The sequence below is a fragment of the Cynocephalus volans genome, chromosome 7 (assembly GCF_027409185.1).
Source record: "Cynocephalus volans isolate mCynVol1 chromosome 7, mCynVol1.pri, whole genome shotgun sequence".
NCBI lineage: Eukaryota > Metazoa > Chordata > Mammalia > Dermoptera > Cynocephalidae > Cynocephalus > Cynocephalus volans.
The window spans coordinates 130,679,514-130,699,259 of NC_084466.1; the positions used below are offsets into that span (position 1 = coordinate 130,679,514).

At 56.2% G+C, this 19,746-nt stretch overlaps 1 protein-coding gene across 1 annotated transcript; it reads left to right on the plus strand.

Annotated features, from left to right (window-relative positions):
• Positions 1 to 11,607: 11,607 nt before the first annotated feature.
• On the plus strand, positions 11,608 to 14,207 carry NKX2-3 (NK2 homeobox 3). The gene is made up of 2 exons (XM_063103517.1): positions 11,608 to 11,962; positions 13,477 to 14,207. Exons 1-2 carry the CDS (start codon positions 11,608 to 11,610, stop codon positions 14,205 to 14,207), a joined length of 1,086 nt encoding a protein of 361 aa, XP_062959587.1.
• The last annotated feature ends 5,539 nt before the right edge of the window (positions 14,208 to 19,746 follow it).

Consider the following 19,746-nt stretch of genomic DNA (forward strand, 5'->3'; position numbering starts at 1 on the left):
GCCCTTTGAAGGCGGCTGTAACGCCGCCGGCCGCCAGGCGCCCAGGCCATAATCCGGATTTGGAGTCCCATGTACTAAGCCGGTTGCCCCCGACAGGGCTGAATCAAAGCGGCAGCCACCCCGGTAGCTCCCGGTTTTGTTTTCTTGTTGACGTGTGCGCATCCAAGCGGGACGGCCTCGAGTTTGGAGTCGGCCTTGCGAGGAGAGGGGTAGGGGCCCAGGCCGCAGCCGTCTCCCGCCCCCACCGCGCTGGAGGCCGAGGCTTCCTATCGCGGGCGGACACGTTTCCTTCCCTTCTAAGGTCAGAGGTCGAGCCGGGAGAGGCCTGCTCCCCGTTCCCTCCAGGCCCACCGCGCGCGGCGTCCTGGAGCCCCGTTGCCAGCCGCGCCTCCTTCTCCCCTCCCAGCTCGCCATCCATTAGCGTAATCCCCTGTCCAAACACTGCGGCCGGGACGGCCAGACGCTGGTGTAAACAGACCCGGGGGGACCATTCGAACGATGTAAATAAAATAACCATTAATAGCGCAAATCGTTCGATGAGCTGGAGGCCGAGCACCCGGGACTCCAGCCTCGCTCGGGCTGTGTACACAGCGTGGACAGCACGCATCCGTCCGGGGACCCGGAGGTTCTCGTCCCGGCCGAAATCTAAATCCAGCGGCGTGAGGGCCCCACAAGCGCGCCAACGGGGACCCGGTTTCTGACATGCACAGGCCGCGACACGCACGCGGTGCGGGACAGACGCGCACACGCAGGTCGCGTTAACGTAACTGCCCGAGCACGCCCCAAACACAGCAGAACCCGGGTTAACCCCGCTCTTCAAAAACTCCGCGCCTGTGCGGCCAGCCCCAGGGCGCCACCCGGCCGGTCAGCAGCCTCGGTGCGCCCAGGGATCCCGAGCTCACGCCCAGAAACGGGAAAAGTCAGCCGCCGTTGTCCCGGGGTGAATAATAATAAACTAACATTTATGGAGCGTTTACGGTGCCAGGCACGGCGCTAAGTGCTTCGCAGAGGTTATCTCCTTAATCCTCAGGCAACTTTTGAAGTACGTATTTTTAGTATTCCCAGTTTTCCAAATCAGAAAAGCAGGGCTCAGAGAGGTTAAGGAATTCGCCCGGAGACCGAGCGGAGACAGGATTTGAACCCACAGCTCTGCTGCAGGAAGCGCAGGTTGCATAGCCGAGGCAGAGGCACTTGCTCAGATTCCGACGTGCCGGGTTTGCAAGGTCTGGAGCCCGGCCCGGCGCATCCCTGGCCCCGCTGGACAGCGGTGGTTGGGCTTCTAATGGGAAGTTTCTACTTCTCCCGACGGCGTGGGCAGAGTGACGGTCTGAGAGGTCGTGACAGAGGCAGGAGGGGAGCAGCCTCGAAATGCCCTGTGACCTGTTTCCAGGGACCCGTCACTGGGGCCTCGCGACTCTCCCAGAGGCTTGGGCGGGCCGTGCCCCGGCGCGGAGGCTCCCAGAGCAAGGACTCCAGGGCCGGAGGAGGCTGGCGAGGCCTGCGGGATAGCGGGTCAGCCCGGGGGCCCACACACTGGACGAAAGGTTGTCCTGGGCCAGGCGGCCGTGGAGTCCTGGTTCCTGGCGTCGGCTGGGGTAGGACGTTGTCGCCAGCCCGCTCAGGCGTGCCGCGGCGGCCCCTAGCACACGAGTCTGCAAGTCTCGCAGCCACCCCTTACCTGGTCCCTGCCCTTGGACACGTAATTTTATTTCCGCGGTCCCCATTTCCATGGCTCTAAAATGGAGGTGAGGGGGAAGAGCAATGATCATTGTCTCATGTAGAGGTTGAACGCTTTGTTCGCCCGCCGGTGGGAAGTTTATGATCGTGATTAATGTTAACAGTAGGCGCCTCACAAGGCAGGGCAGAGGGCTGGCAGCCCCAGACCGAAGAGAAAGCAAGGACGGAGGTGGAGAGAAAGGAAGCAGCTGGGGGCGGGGGTGCTCATGGGGAGGACAGGGGGCTCCGCCCAAGCACCCAGCCGTGTTTATTTTCAAGGCAGCTTCCAGTCAATCCTGTCACTGGGGCACATTCTTCTCGGGGGGGCTGTGAACCACCTCCTGGGCCCTGCAGGAAGAGTTGAGGAGGGGGAGGGGCATCGAGAAACGAGCAGGAATTCACAGAAGCAGAGGGAACGGTGCCTGGGCAGGCAGTCCCTGCCAGGCGCAGAGCTGGTAACCGGCCGTGGCTGGCCTGGGGAGGGAGAGGGGCCAAGAGAGGAAGCTGAGTGTGCAAGGCAAAGAACTTTAACAATCTTGGGCAACTTACCTCACCTCTCTGAGCCTCAGTTTCCTCCTCTGTAAAATGGTTATATTAAAAGGGCCAATGACCAGAGAGCTGTTGCAAGAAGCAGAAACAATAACAATGGTGGACACTTGGCAAAAGTTGACAGCTGCCTGGTGCTGTGCTGGGATCTTTATACCTATGAGTCAATTCTCCCAGCCCTACAGAGGTGGGAGGTTGCCTGTCTAGGGTCTGCCAGTTTACCTGGGGATTGTTGGAGGAGGGGAGGCTCAACCACTGTCTTGTGCTCGCAGGAAAGCCATGAACAGTAGCTAGTATTATCTATGTGGTCGTTGTGGTGGGATTATTGCTGTTGTTATTGTTGTCAGCTGTATTATTTTTACAATTACTGCTACTCACTACCAACCTTGAAAGGTAGTCATCATTAACTCCCTTCCAGAGACAGAAAGAGGCTCAGAGAGGGTAAGTGACTTGCCTAAAGTCACACTGTCCACCTGAGGCCTAGTGGAGATATTAGAAACCAGGCGGAAAAGGAGAAAAGGAGTTCAGGGTGACTCACGGAGTCCTGGGTAGGAGAGGGGTTCCCACCTCCGGCGTAGGTCCTGGCCAGCTGATTTATTTGCATTCCAGCACGGACACTAATTGGCCAGATCTTTATCTAAACATGATAACAATGACATGAGACTTCAGGGATTTGTTTACAGCAGCTGAAAATGATGCATTTGTGGGAGCGGGAAGCTCTGGTTGGAGTGCAGGACTTGTTTCTTTCGGCTGCAGAGGATGAGGAGAGGGGAGTAGGTATGGGGAGCGAAGAGCAGGCTGTTGGTGCCTCCGTGAGTATTTCCTAAAACTCCAATGACTAAGAGAATGAGTCTCCTTGTTTAGGGACCAAGAAAGAGCACAATGTGATTGATAAATAAAGCTTTTTGTTTGTTTGTTTTCCAAGTAGGAAAATGGAGCTCCAGGGAATCCCACAGCCCGATCTCTGCTCAGCCAAGGAGAGGTTCGGCACCTCCCTGCCTGTGCCTAACAACCACGCTCAGGTCCACCCCCAGCCACCATCACAGGAACATTTTCTACGGACTTCTCTGTGGGGAGCGCCCTGCAAGTGCTTTCTTCCATCATTTCTTTAATCCATACTGCAGGCCTGTAAAGTCCGAATCATTATCATTTCCTTTTATAGGTGAGGAAACAGCTGCTTATTGAGGTTGAAAGACTGACTCAAGATTACAAGACTACAACAGTGGCAGGACCTATCTCTAAACCTAGGTCTGGTGGACTACAGGGTCAGTGCTCCAGCCCAAGACAGAGGCATGAGTGTGATTATGGCTTAGAGAAAGCCACCTCTCATGGGCTCCACTCCAAACTCAGCCTTCTCACTCTATGGGTTCTCCCTGCAGAGGATGGCATCATGGGTGCCAACCCTTACATATGCATGCTCATGAGGTTTGTGTACAACCATCACATATTATACACTCCTACTGGCTTGCTGATAGTGGGTGGTATAAAATGTTCACATGTGCTCAGAGTGGGGGCACAATATGTACACATACATACACTCAGGCCACCCTCTCTAATGTCAGGGCATGGCATGTGGAGTTTTAAAAAGTCTAAATAGCAGGATATTTTAATGTGGTTTTATTACTTTCAAGAACACACATGGTCATTACAACTCTGGTAATAAAATCTATTGCCTCTTCTCTGACTATAGCTTACACTTTGTACAAGACTAATTGTGATTATCCCATAAATTGTCTACATGGAAATAATGCATCTGATAGTCATGGAAGCTAATTTTCACCTTGGGTCATATAAACAATTCTCTCCAAATATCATATGAGTACCAGTAATTCATATTATTGTGGCGGGGGAGGAAAGGAGGGAAGAGAATTAACAAAGAGTGTTGGCCCAGCCCTCCTGTAATGACCACACACTCTGAAAGAGCGGAGGAGCGCTAGTGTGGAGTCTACGTTTATAGGGAGTGCCTTCTTCCCCATTCCTATCCACACGTGCACACACTAGTGTGCTCACACAGGAAAGTATCTTCTTCATTCAAGGAGAAAGATAAGTCTGTAGAAACGTACGTGTCAGGTCTGTGTCCATCTGTTGGAAACCCATATTTCTCAGGGTGATGCAACTACCACCAATCTCAGAAACATGGGTGCAGATAGAAGGTAAAAGGGTGGAGGGTAGCAGGCTGTCTATGATGCAGCCGGGGAGTGTGACTCAGAGGACAAGGCCAGAAGCCCGGTCTTCCCTCAGGAGGCCAGTGAAACTGTGGCCCCACTGGCCCCATACCTGGCAACTAGGGAGAAGGCAAGAGATTATGGGTGGGTCCAGAGCAGCTACAGAATGCCCAGTCCTTGCCCCTGAAGGCTGGCATGAGAAGTGCCACTCTCCTCTCTCAGACTTTAAGGCAGTCCCTTCAACGCCTCCCAGCTGGGGTGATCTCAAGGCTAAACAACTCCCAGTCTAAAGTGGGGCTGGCAGGAAAGAAGGGAAGATTAGTCCGCTCTCACCTGTATGTAGGGGGGAAGGGAGATGATTCCTGGTCTGGAAGCCCCCATCTGCCCTCAAGGAATGTCTGGTGCCTCAGGTCACCCACAGCTCTCGTCTGATTCTCTCCAGACTGCCACAATGGAAGGAAATGGAGGCTCCTCAGGATCTGCCTGGAGCGGGGATTTCCATGGGGAGGGTGGCCAAGCCCGCCACCTGGAGCATTGCAGACCAGCTGGGGCCCACTGGGAGGGGCTGGGGGGCTGGGAGGCAGGAGGTCTTACCAGCTGGAGCAGGGCACAGAGTGGCATCCCATTCACATGCCCAAGGGTGCATGAGCATTTTCATGAGCGGCCTCTGAGAGCAGGAAGCACAGGGGGGAGACAAAGGGTCTGACCCCATCCTGTACAGTCCTCCTGTGCAACCCTGGACTCCCTTCATGTCAGCGGGGCCCAGGATCAAAAGGCACTGGGAGCATCAGAGTGGAAGGGGTAAGGAGGGAGAAAAAAAGAGAATAACATAAGATGGGGGGAGTGGGAAAGGAGGGAGTGAGAAAATGAGGAAGAGACAGGTGGGGAGGGGTGGAGACGAGGGAGAAAGGAAGCTGGAGAGATGGGGGAGGAGGTGAGGGAGAAAGGAAGTGGGGGAAGGGTAGTGAGGAAAAGGGAGAGCGAGGAAGGGAAGGGGTGTCGGAGCAGGAGATGGGCTCGGTAAAGAGGAAGGGGCCGAGAGGGGGCAAGACTGGCCGCGAGGGAGAGGAGGAGGACTGCGAGGGGGAAGGCCGCGGGAGTTACGGGGACTCAGAGGTAAGAGGGTCCTCGGCTCCGGCTGGCGGGAGCGGGGGGGGGGGGGGGTGGTGTCGAGGGGAGTTTGAGAACCTAGGGACAGGTTCAAGGACAAAGGCCCAGGCCGCGGGGGCCAGCCAGGTCTCCCGGGCCCTCTTCTCCAGGCCCGGCACTCTCGGTCCCCATCAGCGCGGACAAAGTGCCCCGGCTTGGAGACGCGGCGCCGCGGCGGGCAGGGCGGAGTGAGGCTTGGCGGCCTCACAGTCCCAGCAGCCTCGAGCCGCCGGATCCCTGCCCTCGGACCTGGCACACCCGCGTCTCTGCAGGGCGATGCTGCGAAGTCCTGAGGTCCGAGTTGCGGGACTGGCACTGGCTCCTTGGGAGCGTCGCGCCTTCTGATCCCTGCGGCCGCACGCTCTGGTGCGCCGCCCTTGTCCCGGCCTCGGTCCTCTCCGCGTCGGAGCCCAGCAGTCCCCAGCTCCACCCCACCCTCATATCCCTTCGGGGTCTGGCGAGCCGGGGCTGCCGCCGGGGCGGTGGTAATTGTTGGGTGCCCCCGGAGCGTCAGGAGCCAAGGGCAAGTGGGCGGCCAGGATCGCAGACCCGGCGGCCACCGATGGAGCCAAGGGCCGGCCGCACCCCGGGAATCGCTCTCCGGGTCCGCACCCGAGACCGGTATCTCCAGGCTGGACGCAGCGAGGGTCGGATAAGACGTTACACAAACGACAAGACTGGGGCAAATGTTTCTTTTCAAGTGAGAAAGGTCTTTTTCGTTCTCAGAGGGTTTGAAGGTATTCTCTTCAACGTGACCCCCAGGGGGATTTGGGGACAGATTTCTGCGTCCGAGGAGGCCGAGGTCCCACGGAGCCCGCTTGCGGCTGAGAGCAGACAGCGCCGAGGAGACAGCGCTAGGAAGAGACACGAAGGATCTCTGCTGCTGGGAATGTGATAACCACGTTTCTTTCTCTTCCCGCTCTGCTACTCAGGGATCTGCACAGGGCAGGCGGGCTGGTGAAAGTAAACTAACTGGCCAACGACTGAAGCTGCTCTTCTGAAGTCAGATTATATTTTAAACGTTCTGTAGACATTGAAATTTTGCTACATGAATTTAAACTCACACTATGGAAAAAAGAAAAAAGAAGAAAAAAGTTAAGGAATGCATTCCGAATTCCAATTTAATCCCCAAGTTAAAATCCGCTGCACTCCCAAATAGCACACGCAACTAGTACAAATAAATGTCTGCGTACAGGCGCCCTTTAGGCGTTTTTGTTTGAAAAAATATTGAATTAATTCTCATTCGACAAAGGTACAGTTAGTCTTTCTGACCTGATTGTGTTATTTACAGAACTGAATTTGGTGAGGAAAGCTTAATTTATATTTTTATTTTAAATTGTGGAGAGAGACTTGAAAAGTCCACTCCCTGAGAAATCGAAACTCACGTTCTCAGCAAGTCCCCTTAATTTACAACGAACTACACGAATTACTAAATTTGGACTGATTTTCTCCCAGGGAGGAGAAATGGTAGGTTATTAGAAAAATTCAGTTCCAAACAAAATCTAGGAAAATTTGACATTTATGTAAACACATGCGAAACAAGCTAAATGCTCAAAATGGCATTGAAAAATCTCTCACAAAATCACTTCAACAATAAAAAAAATACTCTCAAGAAATTAGACCAGTTTAAAGTTTTCTAGGATTGGCCAGCCCAGTTGACGTTTTTTAAAGGTAGAAAATATATTCTCCTTTCTAACAATTGAAATGCTATTGCCTCTAGGTCGCTAAAAATTTTTGGATAGCTTTCTAACATCCCTCAACTAAAAGCCAAATCAGCACACACACACTCTCCACCAAGAACAAATTAACAAAAACCCATTTAGTGCTGCCGTTAAAAGGGAAACTTTTTTCTTTCTCTTTTTTCTTGATGTCTTTTTTAAGTCACTGAAAATGAAGTTTCTAAAAGAGCAATAAGAAACAATTCTAAAAATTCACCTGAAATGTTATGTAGCTTAGCCTAGCTGAGGTCATCACAGGATGATTTATCATGCTTTAACAGAAAATCACTTATAATTGTGGTGTTATATTTAGAAAGCCATGATAACTTTCAACATTTTTTTTGTGTGTGTGTGGCCTGGGTTACATATTTAAACAGCTATTTCAATAGCTGGGAGGCAACAAGATAAGCAGTAGCATATATAACTAAAATTATCGATTATCTGCCTATAATTATATGTACATTAATCAAAAATGTGTAGGGAATAACAGTTATGAGAACACTACAGTTTTCAAATAATTATATTTTCATTTGATAATGTATTTGTTGTAATGGTTAGTATGCAATTTTTCTCAAAAAAGGGGACAATTTTATTTATCGTTTATGTATCTATATAGCACTCCTCCTTCATGAAATTTGCCACCATTTAAAATGAACTTTAATCATACTCCTGTTTCCGGTGGGGCGAGGGGCTTGTGTAAATGTATGATGTGACAGAAGTATACCAAGGCAGATACTATACTCGATTAAAATAAAATCAAACGCTTTCATGCAGGTAACCATTGTTTTCTGACAATAATTAGCTAAACTGTCTGGAAAGAATACCTATTATAAGTTGAGCACAGCTAGAAGATTTCAAAGATCCCCTTTTCACACAAGAGAATGCAAACGCCCTTTTCACACCAGAGAATGTAAACGCCCCAGAACGCGATCGTAACTGGATACGCGTTGGAACCAGATTCCACACTCTGATAAGTGACTCCCGCGAAGCGACTGCTGTAGAATTATGGGTCTAGCGTTTTCCTCCACGACAGCGGCGCCGCGCGCAGCTGGCGGCTCACTAGCTCACAGTCGTCGGGGGTGCAGACTGCTGGCTCCGGAAAGGGAGGCCACCTAGACGGGATTGGCCAGGCGGGGATCCCTGCCGGGAAGCCCCATCTGCCAGGGTACCAGACCGACCAGAGGGAGCCTGAACAACCAATCGCGGGGGACAGCAGCCGGAGAGTACCCTTACCCCTGCTCTGGGCATAAAACAAAGATCAAGCCTAGGGACGCAGTAGAGGAAAGAAGTCTCCTGAGCTCTGGATGAGCCCTGCGCGGGGCTGGGGATGGGGAGAGAAGGGGAAATAGGGTATTGAAGCCGCCCGCTAGGGCCTCTTCGCCAGAGCTACTCACGCCTTCAGCGTGAATAAGGAGGCATATGGGCTGCGCCCCAGGGCGGCCTTCTGAGGAGCAGCCTGGTCAGGGTGTTCGAGAAGGAACCGCCTAGGCCTGGACAAAGAGTATACCTGGCTCTGTAGTGGCAGCAGTGGGATCTGCGGGAGAGGACCCTCGTGGACCTGCGGGTGGGGAGAAGACAGCCTTCTGCGTGCGCAGAGAGGGCGACCTTGTGGGCTCTGGAGGCTGCAGTGGGTGTGCGGGCGTGTCTCGGCGTTCTGGGCGCAGGAGGGGTGTTCTGGCCAGTTCTTGGGGTCGCAGTTCTTGAGGCTAAGTTTAGGTAAGGCCTAGGAGCGAAGCCCCGCTGAGAAGCGAGCGAATGTAGCAAAGAGAAAAGTAGGCTTCGGTTGGAAGCTGGGGACAGAAAGATCATTTCAGCAGCCTTTTTCTTTTTTCCGAATCTTGTAGTTACCCAAAAAGCGAAGAAAATTGGGGACCAGAAGGGAACAGAAACATTTCCCCGCGACGGTTTTGCCTAGGGGTGGGGGGTGGGGTGGGCGTGTGGGGCTGGAGCGCAGCTTCCTTCTCGCACCCAAGCCCGCCACCGTGACGCGCGCACGCACACTCAAGGTCCACCTTCCGCAGTGTCCAGTGCCGCGCACTCACCCCCACCTCTCTCTGGATCTCTGCGCGGAGCGCTCGCGACCCGCAGCAAAACCAGGTGCATTCTTCCCTCTGCAGAGTCAAGGCCTGGTTTGGAGACACAGGCCTCTGCATGGAGCGTCAATAGTTTCAAGTTTTAAAGCAGAAAGGCACAGGGCGCCCCTGTGGCTGAGGGATGGTTATCCGGGGGCAAGACCCTGTCCACAGAGGGTCTCTCCCCATCGCCCGCGGGCCAACGCAGCCCGAAGTACCACCCGGCGCACTCGGCCCGCGCGGCGCCCCAGCTCCCCAGGCGGCCCCACAGGCTGCCTCCCTCCACATTTCCGCTCCCTCCCGAAGAGCCCCGCCTCTTTCCACTCCCGACAGGCTGTTCTTCCTCTCCCCGGCCTTGGGCACCCACTCTCTCGCCGTTGCGGGGGGGTGGAGGGAGCGCATGGCAGCTCTGCACCCTCTTCCCCACTCTCATCCAGTGTCTGATGCCGCCCGAGGGCGTTGTCCACAGTCCCTGCACCTTCCACCAGCCCCTTCCAGCTGAGGCCGGTCTCTCTCGCCTCCACCATCCTGGCCGCTAAAAATGCTTAGGGCGGCTGGGACCAGATGAGGGGCGTCACGGGTTAGGTTGGAACTGTTCCCGACATGTTCAAGGCCAGCGCTGTGCACCAGTCTCTCTGTGGGCTCACAGCAGTGCCCGCGTTCCTTACTAGGTTACGCATAATGGCGGGTGGGTGAACACCTACTGGTCGGGAAGAAGATGGTCCCCACCAGCGCGGAGTTTCCAGGTCTGGGGACCCCATAGGTTCCCCCAGAAAACAACCAAGGCCTCAGGAGCGCACCAGAAGGCGTGTGACGGTAGAGAAATTAGAAAGACGCCTTGTAGAGTCAAGGCCTAGACGCAGGCTCCCGATTTCTATAGGCGGAAAAGACGGCCGCCACAGCTGCGTCACCCCCCTTGTGGGGACAGTTCCTGCTCTCAAAACCGTGTGAAGCCACCCAGTATGTGTGACACTCCAGCTACGTCACCACCAATGCAGTTAACAAACACTGCTTGACCTCTGATGCAGAACAGCAGTAGTTGACATGTACTGAGCACTTATGCGTAGGGCCCTGCACTAAGCACCTGACGTGCTTTGCCTCATTTAACCCTAGCAATAACCCTGAAGAAGGTATTACTGTCTCCTTTTTATAGAGAGGAAACTGAGGCTTAGAAACGCCCACGGCCACACACTGACTAGGCCAGGATTCAAACCAAGAGCTGACACCAAAGTTTACTTATAAAACTCTGTCATCTTATCTTTCACATACCTGCTCCCTGAAGCCTCTGCAAGGGGCTACAAGGGCAAATGCAACTGGGACTCTGTCCTCAGGGAGCTCACAGTCTAACGGGGCGATCAGACAGGCACAGACAGCTATAAAACTAAATGAGTGGTGGTAAGTGACAGGAATGTCCTTTGCTAAGAGGAGCTGCAAGTTCAGAGGCGGGAGAGAGAACTTCCAGCTAGGCGATCAGAGAGCGCTTCCATGGTGGAGGTGGTATCTGAAAGCAGGGCCTTGGAGAACAGCTTTCGACTCGAGGAGACAAGGGCAGGAAAGGCGTTCCAGGTGAAGAGAACAGCTTGAGCAAAGGCAGAAGGCGAAAACTGACACGTCGCCCATCCATAGATAAAACACTCCAGTCTCCTTGTGGATCCAGCGCCCGGTATTTACCGGGCAGGAAGTTTTTCTGCCTCCGCAACAGCTGGAAAAACCACACTCCTGGGGCATCCTTCCCAGGCGTCGGTTCCTGGACAGTGAGCCTCCCAGAACCGGCCCAGGCCGGGAAAGTGCAGCCAGACGGGGAGGCAAACGGTGCTTTGGACACCCGGGTCAGTGCAGCCTCGCCCGCAGCGACTTGGACTTCACAGCTCTTACGCTAGTCCTTGTCTATTTCTGGTAGCGCTGCAATATCCCACTGGGTGGAAGCGAGGGCGTGGCCCACATGAGCCAGAACCAATGGGGAGGGCGGCCGGGGCGCGGGCCCCGCCCCTCGACGTGACGCAAGGCCCCCGGACAGAGGCTTCGCAGCGCCGGCCCCAGTCCCTGCAGTGGCTGTAACAAAACCCAGACCCCCAGGTCCCGGCCAATGGAGGCCATTTAGACTGGAGTGGGACCGCGTCTGTCAAAAGCTCGACTCGGCAGCAGCGGTGGAGTCCAGAAGGAGAGCTGGAGCCGTCGCTCTGCCTCCCCGCCCCCGCCGGGATTTATTGAGTATTTGGACTGGACAATTAAGTGGCCCTGATGATGTTACCAAGCCCGGTCACCTCCACCCCTTTCTCAGTCAAAGACATTTTGAATCTGGAGCAGCAGCAGCACTTCCACGGCGCGCACTTGCAGGCGGACTTGGAGCACCATTTCCACGCGGCGCCCTGCATGCTTGCCGCAGCCGAGGGCACGCAATTTTCTGACGGAGGGGAGGAGGACGAGGAAGAAGAGGGAGAGAAACTGTCCTATCTGAACTCTCTAGCCGCAGCCGACGGCCGCGGGGATTCGGGGATCTGTCCCCAGAGCTATGTCCACACGGTCCTTCGAGACTCGTGCAGCGGGCCCAAGGAACGTGAAGAGGAGCCCGAGGTCGTGAGGGACCGGAGCCAAAGTGAGTAGAGGGGGAAAGGAAACGCACCCGCACACCTGGAGCCATGGCGGAACGCCCGCAAACAACCCACAAACCTTGTCAGCCCGGCGGCTGCCCTTCCTTTTAACCTTTGACCGGGGTCATGCCTCCGCCCCGGTCAACGACAGCTCCGCAAAGCGCAGTTAGTTACCTGCGAGGGAGCCGGGGCGGACGGTGGAAGAAGGATGAGGAGGTGACCCTGACAACGACTCCCCCCAGAGGGGGGAGACGATGCAGCCCCGGGGAAGGGAAAGTGGTTATTGCTACCCTGACGCTGGTAAGCCACACGGGCTCAGCTGCTGTCTTCATGCTGGCAGTATTTTTGCTCTCCCCGCCCCCGCAAAAAAAAAAAAAAAAGAAAGAGCTCTTCCCAAAAAAGGGGGCAGGAGCCTGAACGTTTTTCGCGTTCCCTGTAGCGTAAGAGGAGTTCTCTGAGTCCGAGGCAGCCACTTCCTTTTCTCCGAAAAGACAGCCCAAGCAGGCTGTGTCTCTAGCGTCCGCAGGGTACAGGAACCTTGGTAGAGACCAGATGGGTGGTTTCGTCAGTCCTCTCCTTGGAGCTCAGCGTCCTCGCAGCCCTGGCACTCGGCAGAGAGGGAGGGGACGGTCAAAGAGTGCGTGGGAACACAGTCCATTCCGCGCGACCGCAGCTCTCACACCCCCGAGGCGCCAGCCTTTTTGAAAATTCGTAACGTTTTGCTTTGTGTGCCAGGCTGCGGGCGGAATAGAAAACGCGCCGAACTCAATCCCGAGATCCCGGCCGCTCACACCAGACGGGAGGTGAATTGGGTAGGGAGATCGGATACCTGAATAAAGACCCCAGGGAAGTGTTTCTAGGGGACAGAGTCAAAGAATCTCTTTCCCCAAGAGGAGGTTTGACGTGGCTGAGACCAAAACCTATGCACTGACAGCTCCCCAGGCCTAAAATCCACAGAAAACGGTCTAAAATCAGTCAATCGAACTTGGTTTAAGGTAACACAGACATCGTCACGCACACATTTGCATGTAGTCTTTTATAAGCAAAAACAGCCTCTGGGCAACGAGCAAGAGTTACACTCAGATATTTCTGAACAGAAAGATTTTTGCGCAACCCACGCACACCGGCCCCCCCATTATCAACACACCTCACACCTTCAGCTATGTGTGGTGGAGTGGAAGGCAAACGAGTTCGCAAATACTGTAGGTGCGATGTAGTTGCAATCTTTCATCCCGAAAATAGTCATTAACACGTCGAGCCGCACGTTTAATACAGGGTAATCTCTTCTCTCGCAGATGCTCAATTTCTAAATAAAAGCGCAGTAACTACCCCTTCCCACAAAACGTGCCTCCGCCCGCTGAGGGTGTTTTTGGGTACAAGGTTCCGCCGCGCGAGGAGCCACAAACTTTCCCAAAAGCCCAGACATTTACTACCGCACGCGAGCCACGGGGCTCCGGGAGAGGAGCCGCGGCGAGGCCGGGAACAGCTAAGGGACGCTGTTGTTTTGCTTCTTCCGCAGAAAGCTGCCCGCTGAAGAAGCCTCTAGAGGCGGCCGGAGACTGCAAGGCTGCCGAGGAGAGCGAGAGGCCGAAGCCGCGCAGCCGCCGGAAGCCCCGGGTCCTCTTCTCGCAAGCACAGGTCTTCGAGCTGGAACGCAGGTTCAAGCAGCAGCGGTACCTGTCGGCGCCCGAGCGCGAGCACCTCGCCAGCAGCCTGAAGCTCACGTCCACGCAGGTGAAAATATGGTTCCAGAATCGCAGGTACAAGTGCAAGAGACAGCGGCAGGACAAGTCCCTGGAGCTGGGCGCGCACGCGCCGCCGCCGCCGCCGCGCCGCGTGGCTGTACCGGTGCTGGTGCGGGATGGCAAGCCGTGCGTCACGCCCGGCGCGCAGGCCTACGGCGCGCCCTACAGCGTGGGCGCCGGCGCCTACTCCTACAACAGCTTCCCTGCCTACGGCTATGGGAACTCGGCTGCCGCGGCCGCAGCCGCCGCCGCCGCCGCCGCGGCCGCCGCGGCCTACAGCGGCAGCTACGGCTGTGCGTACCCGGCAGGCGGCGGCGGCGGCGGGGCCTCCCCGGCCGCCACGGCCATGCAGCCTGCCTGCAGCGCGGCCGGAGGCGGCCCCTTTGTGAACGTGAACAACCTGGGAGGCTTCGGCGGCGGCGGCGGCGCACAGCCGCTGCACCAGGGTGCCGCAGCCGGGGCCGCGTGCGCGCAGGGCACCTTACAGGGCATCCGAGCCTGGTAGGGACTGGGCGGTTTACGTGGCGGGTGCCCCACCGCAGCCTGGCGCCGCAGAACTGAAGCGCGAGAAAAGCCGGATCCAAGGGCCAGGTCCCCTCGTTAAAAAAAATACACGCCTCGCTCCCCAGGGCTTCCAGATGGCAGCTCACTGAGGCCTGGGGAAGGGGGCTCAGGGACGAGGAGGATGCCCAGGTCCGGTCGCCAGGACTGTCTCTGAGGCAGAAACGTGGGCTGGGCGCCGGGGAGGCCGATGGCTCCGGCAGTGCGGGAAGCTGGGACTCCGGCTTCCCAGAGGAACAAGGGCTTCTCTTCCCGGCCTTTCCGCGGCCTCCGCGAAGCGTTAGCGGGGAACCCAAGGACCAAAAAAAAAAAAAAGCATGAAGGAGAGAAAAACGGGGGTGAGAAGGCTCAGACCGTACCGATGCTCTGACGCCTTTGAGGGCCCGGAGCACCACATCGCAGTCGACTGCCCTCTCTCAACCGCTTCTCCTTCGCAGGGTATCTCGGCTCAGAGCCCCGGATTGTCGGGGTACGCAGGACTGTGCAAGGAAAAGCAGCCGAGTGAGATCGGAGGTGGGGAGGGGGGCGTTGAACAAATCCGGGACCTGGTGGCCTACTGGAGGTGCCACCGGGTTTCCTTTCTGTTTCGTATTCTGTATTCAGCACATATTATCTCTATATATCCACACGCCGTGTACACACCCGCTGCCATACACTACAGGAGTCAATAAACAAGGTGCAATATGTCCAAACCGTTGGCCGGCTACAGACTTTGTTTAACCCAAGAGTAGGGAGGGGCCCTTTAAACGGGGCGAGAAGGGAAGGAAAAGGTGCGGAAGGGAACGCGGCCCTCCCTGGACCACCGTCCGCAGTCCCGGTCTCCCCTGAGCCAGGCCCCAGGCTACACGTCTGGTCTCTTCGTGGCTTTGTTCGTTAATTTCTTCACTTTTGTAGGGAGGACGGGCCGGAGGCGCAGGGCCATCGAGGCCCTGGGCTCTGTGATGCCCAGACGCTCGGGCTGGCCGTCCGACCCTGCGTTAGGTCTAGGCTTAGCCTCGGCCCCACCTCGAGGGTCGCCAGGGAAGGGGAAGCCTCTCCCCAGGCCCAGCCGTGGGCCGCGCGAAGGCGGCTCCTTCCTCGGCCGCCGCCGGCGCTTCGGTGCGCCCCGCCGCGGCCGAGCTCTCCCCCGCGGCCGCCCTCCCTTCTCCCCCGGCGGCCGCGGCTTTATGCGGCTCCTTGTCACTTGCGGAGAATGCCTGTGCGAGGCCTGTGCTGCCACACGGCCGATTGTGAGCGTGCCAAAGCGGGTGAATGGAGAGGCCCGAGAGCGCCGCGCCATTGTGGGGCCGGGCCTCGCTGAAAGGCAGCTCCGGGCCGGGAAGGTGCGGAAAGAATGGCTTTTTATTGGAGTCCCGAACAAAAGGTGTGGTAGGAAGGCGAGGTCCCCTGCGCGAACAAAAACCTCAGCGCGTCGGATTGACGTCCCCCCCGAGCTCCCCGTCGCTTCTCAGAGCGGGGGCTTTGTGCAGCAGCCCGCTCCACAGAGGGACGCAGAAATGCGCGGGGGTTTTGTTCCGCATTTTTTGTGCGCTGGAGGAGGGGGCGGCCAAGGGGCCGGGGGCTGGGCGGGCAGCAGGGAGGGGCGCGCTGATTAGGCCGGGCCGGCCGGGGCTCGGAGGCGTTCAGCGGGAGTCGGCGGCCTGAATGCAGGGTCATTATTGCTACAAGTTTAGCAATTTCGCCCTTACAGGAGGGGGTGGGGGCTGCCAGGCTGCGGCGGGGCCGCCCGGCTGGGGAGCTGGAGAGACGCTAGGAGGAGGAAGAAAGGGGAGGGAGGCGACAGAGGCAGGCAAGGGAGCCCGCCGAAGCCCTCTGACCGCCCAGGATGCGACTTGGACGCATCCAAAAGGGCCTAGCGGGAGGCTGGAGAAGCGGCGCTTGGGGGGCGAAGACCCTCCCTCTCCTCGCCTCTCAGGCGGCAAAAAGACCCAGGAGCCTGGCGTGAGTTAGTGCATCAGACTGCAGGTCCCTCAGCTCGCTGCCGCCAGGTCCCTTCTCTCTCAGGCTGCCCTCGAGCTGGGACACTACCCACCGCCATCGCTGTCACCACCGTGACGCCCTAAGCCCCCTTACTGGCGAGCCCCCTTCTGGAGCCATTATCTTCCCGCGGGTTGCTTAGGCTAAGGGCTGGGAGGGAATGCTCGCTTCCTTACGCGCTCCCCACGGCCTGCAACTGCGAAGACTCGTTCATTCACCCACTCAACTATACATACCGAACACCGACTGCATACTCACTCGCGCTGTTCTGGATGCTGGGGACGGTGGAGGAAAACAAACAAGTCAACAACAACAACAACCAACAAAAAAGAACAGTATCCATAGAGTTTATTTGAAGGGAGAGGTGGGAAGACAAATATATGTAAAAATAGTAGATAAATTCTAAAAAGGAAATAGACCAAGTGCTGGGAGTGGGGGTCCTTTTAGAGTAGGCGGTAGGGGAAAGCGTGTTGAGATTACATTTAAATTGATGCCTGAATGACAAAAAGGAAGCCATCCAAACATTGCTCTGCTGTCTCAGCCTCCATGTCTCTGCACCTGCACTCCCATCTGGAAAGCCCTTCCACCCTCACCTTTCTGGTGAACTCTTGCTCCTGCTTCAAGGCCAAGCTTCTTTCCTGAACCACCCAAGTGGAGGTAATTACTCCCTCATTTGTGCCACCAGAGTCTTAGGTACTTTCCAATATTATAACATGGTGTCGCGCAAAGATTTGACTCTTTCCCTGTGACGTCATAGAGGGTCAGGTTGGCATCTTTTTCTTCTGGGACAGATACTACAGTAGGAGCTCATGGGGCCTGGAGGGTGGGGGATACCTTCCAGCCTCTCTCAGCACCTTCTTCCTGGTGCTACGGGGCCATGGTGATTGTCCTGGTGGAACGGAGCTGTGGCTTTGGGTGCTCGCTGCAAGGGAAATGTGGAGCCAGACTCTTGGCTCCCGGGGCCTAGCCAGGACACCTAGCAGCCCATCCCAATCCCAGAGGGAGGTCCTGCCTTCTGTACACCCACAACGCCACCTGGGGACATGACTCCCCCCCCTCCCCAGGATGTTGCACCATGCTCTACAGCTCAAAATCTAGGAAACGAAGCTGATTGAGAACTTCGTGAAGACCTTGACACCAAGACACAACGTTTGGGGATTGCAGATAGGGAAGAGAGCCAGGACTTGGGCAGGGTGGGTATAGAAAACTGGGATGTATGAGATAAATTCAGGACCTGCATCTGGGACCCAATTAGACTTCCCTAACATTCACTATGTACCGACAATGGTAGGTGAGCAAGACCCAGCCTGGCACTCTGCGAGTGCTCACTCCCAAGGCAAGATTTCAGCATCTGCGTTCTAGCAGCCAAAGTTTCTGGGAGTAGCTGCCCTCCCTCCTCTGGGGATTTCCTAAGTATGCAACTTCTTTTTCTCCAATCCAGCCCCTTATCCTGCTGGGACCTGGCCTCTTGATGCTCTCAGAGCCAGATCTCCACCTTCCTTGGCCGGCTTCCTCCCAGCCCACGTTAGTCCTCCATCACTCTGCATCCCCTCCTGTTCTGGAAAAGAGCCGTGTGACCCTCATAGAGGAAACAGAGCTGGTTCTATGGATTGGCTTCCGCGTGGTTTGCGTGTCTTGAGATACTTAAAGTCAGCCTGGACCAGCCCCCTTCCCGCTCCCTACCCTTCTCTGGAGCCTGCAGTCTCCTGGTATAAATAGCTCCCATCATGTCCTTAAAGGATTTCCGTGCTGCTCATTGCTGGGGTTCCAGGACGATGGTCATCAGAGGGTGAAAACCCTTGACCAAAACAGCTACCTCTTCCTTGAGCTCCCTACCCACAGGAAAAGATCTCCGTCCTAGGCCCAAACGACTGCTTCATTAGATTGTCCTGTGAGACAGGAGGAATCATAAAATCCAGGAAAGCTTTCTAATGACCCATGAGACTTTGAGCAGACCAAGTATGATGTCCCTCTGGGCTCTGATCTCTGAGCTCTAAGGCAGAGAGAAGGGTGAACTACATGATTTCAGAGGTGACTTCTGGCTCAAACCCTCCTTGCTTCCCTGGATGAGTGTATAACTCCTCCCCAGAGTGGCACAGTGACTTGTGCCACACCAGGCTCAGGAGGTGGGTAGGCACCACTGGTGGGAGAAGTGGGGTAAGTTCTAGATGGCCAGCAATTTTTTCTGCAAAGCCTGATCTTGAGGAGTTAAGAAGATGGACTCTAGAGTCAGGCTGACTCCATTCTAATCTCAGCACCACCACGACCAGCAGTAGAGACCTTGAGTAAATTAGAAGCCTCTGAACCTCAGTTTTCTCTGTATCACATGGATATGTTTACAGAGTCTCTATCTTAGGCTTTTTTTCAAAGCTACAATAAAATGCACAAATGTTAACTGAATGTTTATATGTGTAAACACTCTGAGGCTAATCACCTTGGCTTTGAAAATTAAATGAGATAACCGTGTAAACGTAGCTTAGTGCAGAGTCTCATCAGGCACTGCATCAATGTCATAGGCCAGGCCAGGTGCCTTGAGGCACTCCCGGGTCCACCGGAGGGGGAAGAGCGAGCCAGGCCCAAGGATTCGGAGCCCCAACACCGTGGGCTCGAGTCAAGACTGAGACCCGGCAGAGCCATGACTGGTAAGCCCGGGGCAGGCAGCACCCGGCGGGGTCTGCAGGGCTGGGAATGCTTAGCGGAGGTTTAGACCTTGGCTGCGTCTGGGGAATTCAACTGAAGGAGACCGACGGTGAAAGGACATTCCAGGAGCAGCCACGAGTCCCCTCTAGCCCATCACCGCAGGGAAGAAAGGGTCGGGGGGGAATCCAGTCCCTGTCTGCAGAACTGCTGCAGGGTCGGCGGGCGCCGCCAGAGTGCATCTGCTCCGGGGTGGGGACGGGGTGGGGACGGGGTGGGCGGGCGCTTCCCTGGAGAATTGGGCAGGGTTGTTCAAGGCCGCAGTCACGGCCGCGCGCCTCCTTCGCTTTACGGTTCAGGGTGCCAGAGGGGACTTCCCGGGCGCCTTCTCTCAACTCGAGGGGACCGAGCCCTGGAAGGACTACGATTGTCCGTGACGGGACAGAGTTCAATGCTCGGCCGCGGCCTGGCTCGGCGCGAAGAGGAAGCGTCCTCGGAACCGCCGGGGCGCGCAGGTGCCTCGGGGCGGGATACCCAAGGGCCAGGTGCTGCCTCCCAGTCAGGCCCGGGGCGGCCAGAGCCCGGTGGGCAGGGAGTGCACCCGCGGGCCCGGGGACAGCATGGCTAACTCTCGTGGTGAGAGGCCAAACCGGAGGAGCAGCCGTCCTGACCATCGCATCCTGGGCGAGGAGCCAGGCCCAGCGCGCAGCGCCGAGATACGACGTCCTAGATGGGGTTTGGTGAGGCCATAAGGCCTCTCTGCAAGTCCTGGGGAGGCGTCAGGAGCAGGGCGCACTGATCTCCAAACCACATTTGCTGTTGAAAAGACTTCTTTCCTCCCCCAACCTAGACCATAGGTAACAGATTAA

Coding starts and splice junctions, on each gene's coding strand:
- NKX2-3 (XM_063103517.1), top strand. CDS start 11,608: ATGATGTTACCAAGCCCGGTCACCTCCACCCCTTTCTCAGTCAAAGAC. Junction 11,963..13,476: donor CGTGAGGGACCGGAGCCAAA/GTGAGTAGAGGG, acceptor CTTCTTCCGCAG/AAAGCTGCCCGCTGAAGAAG.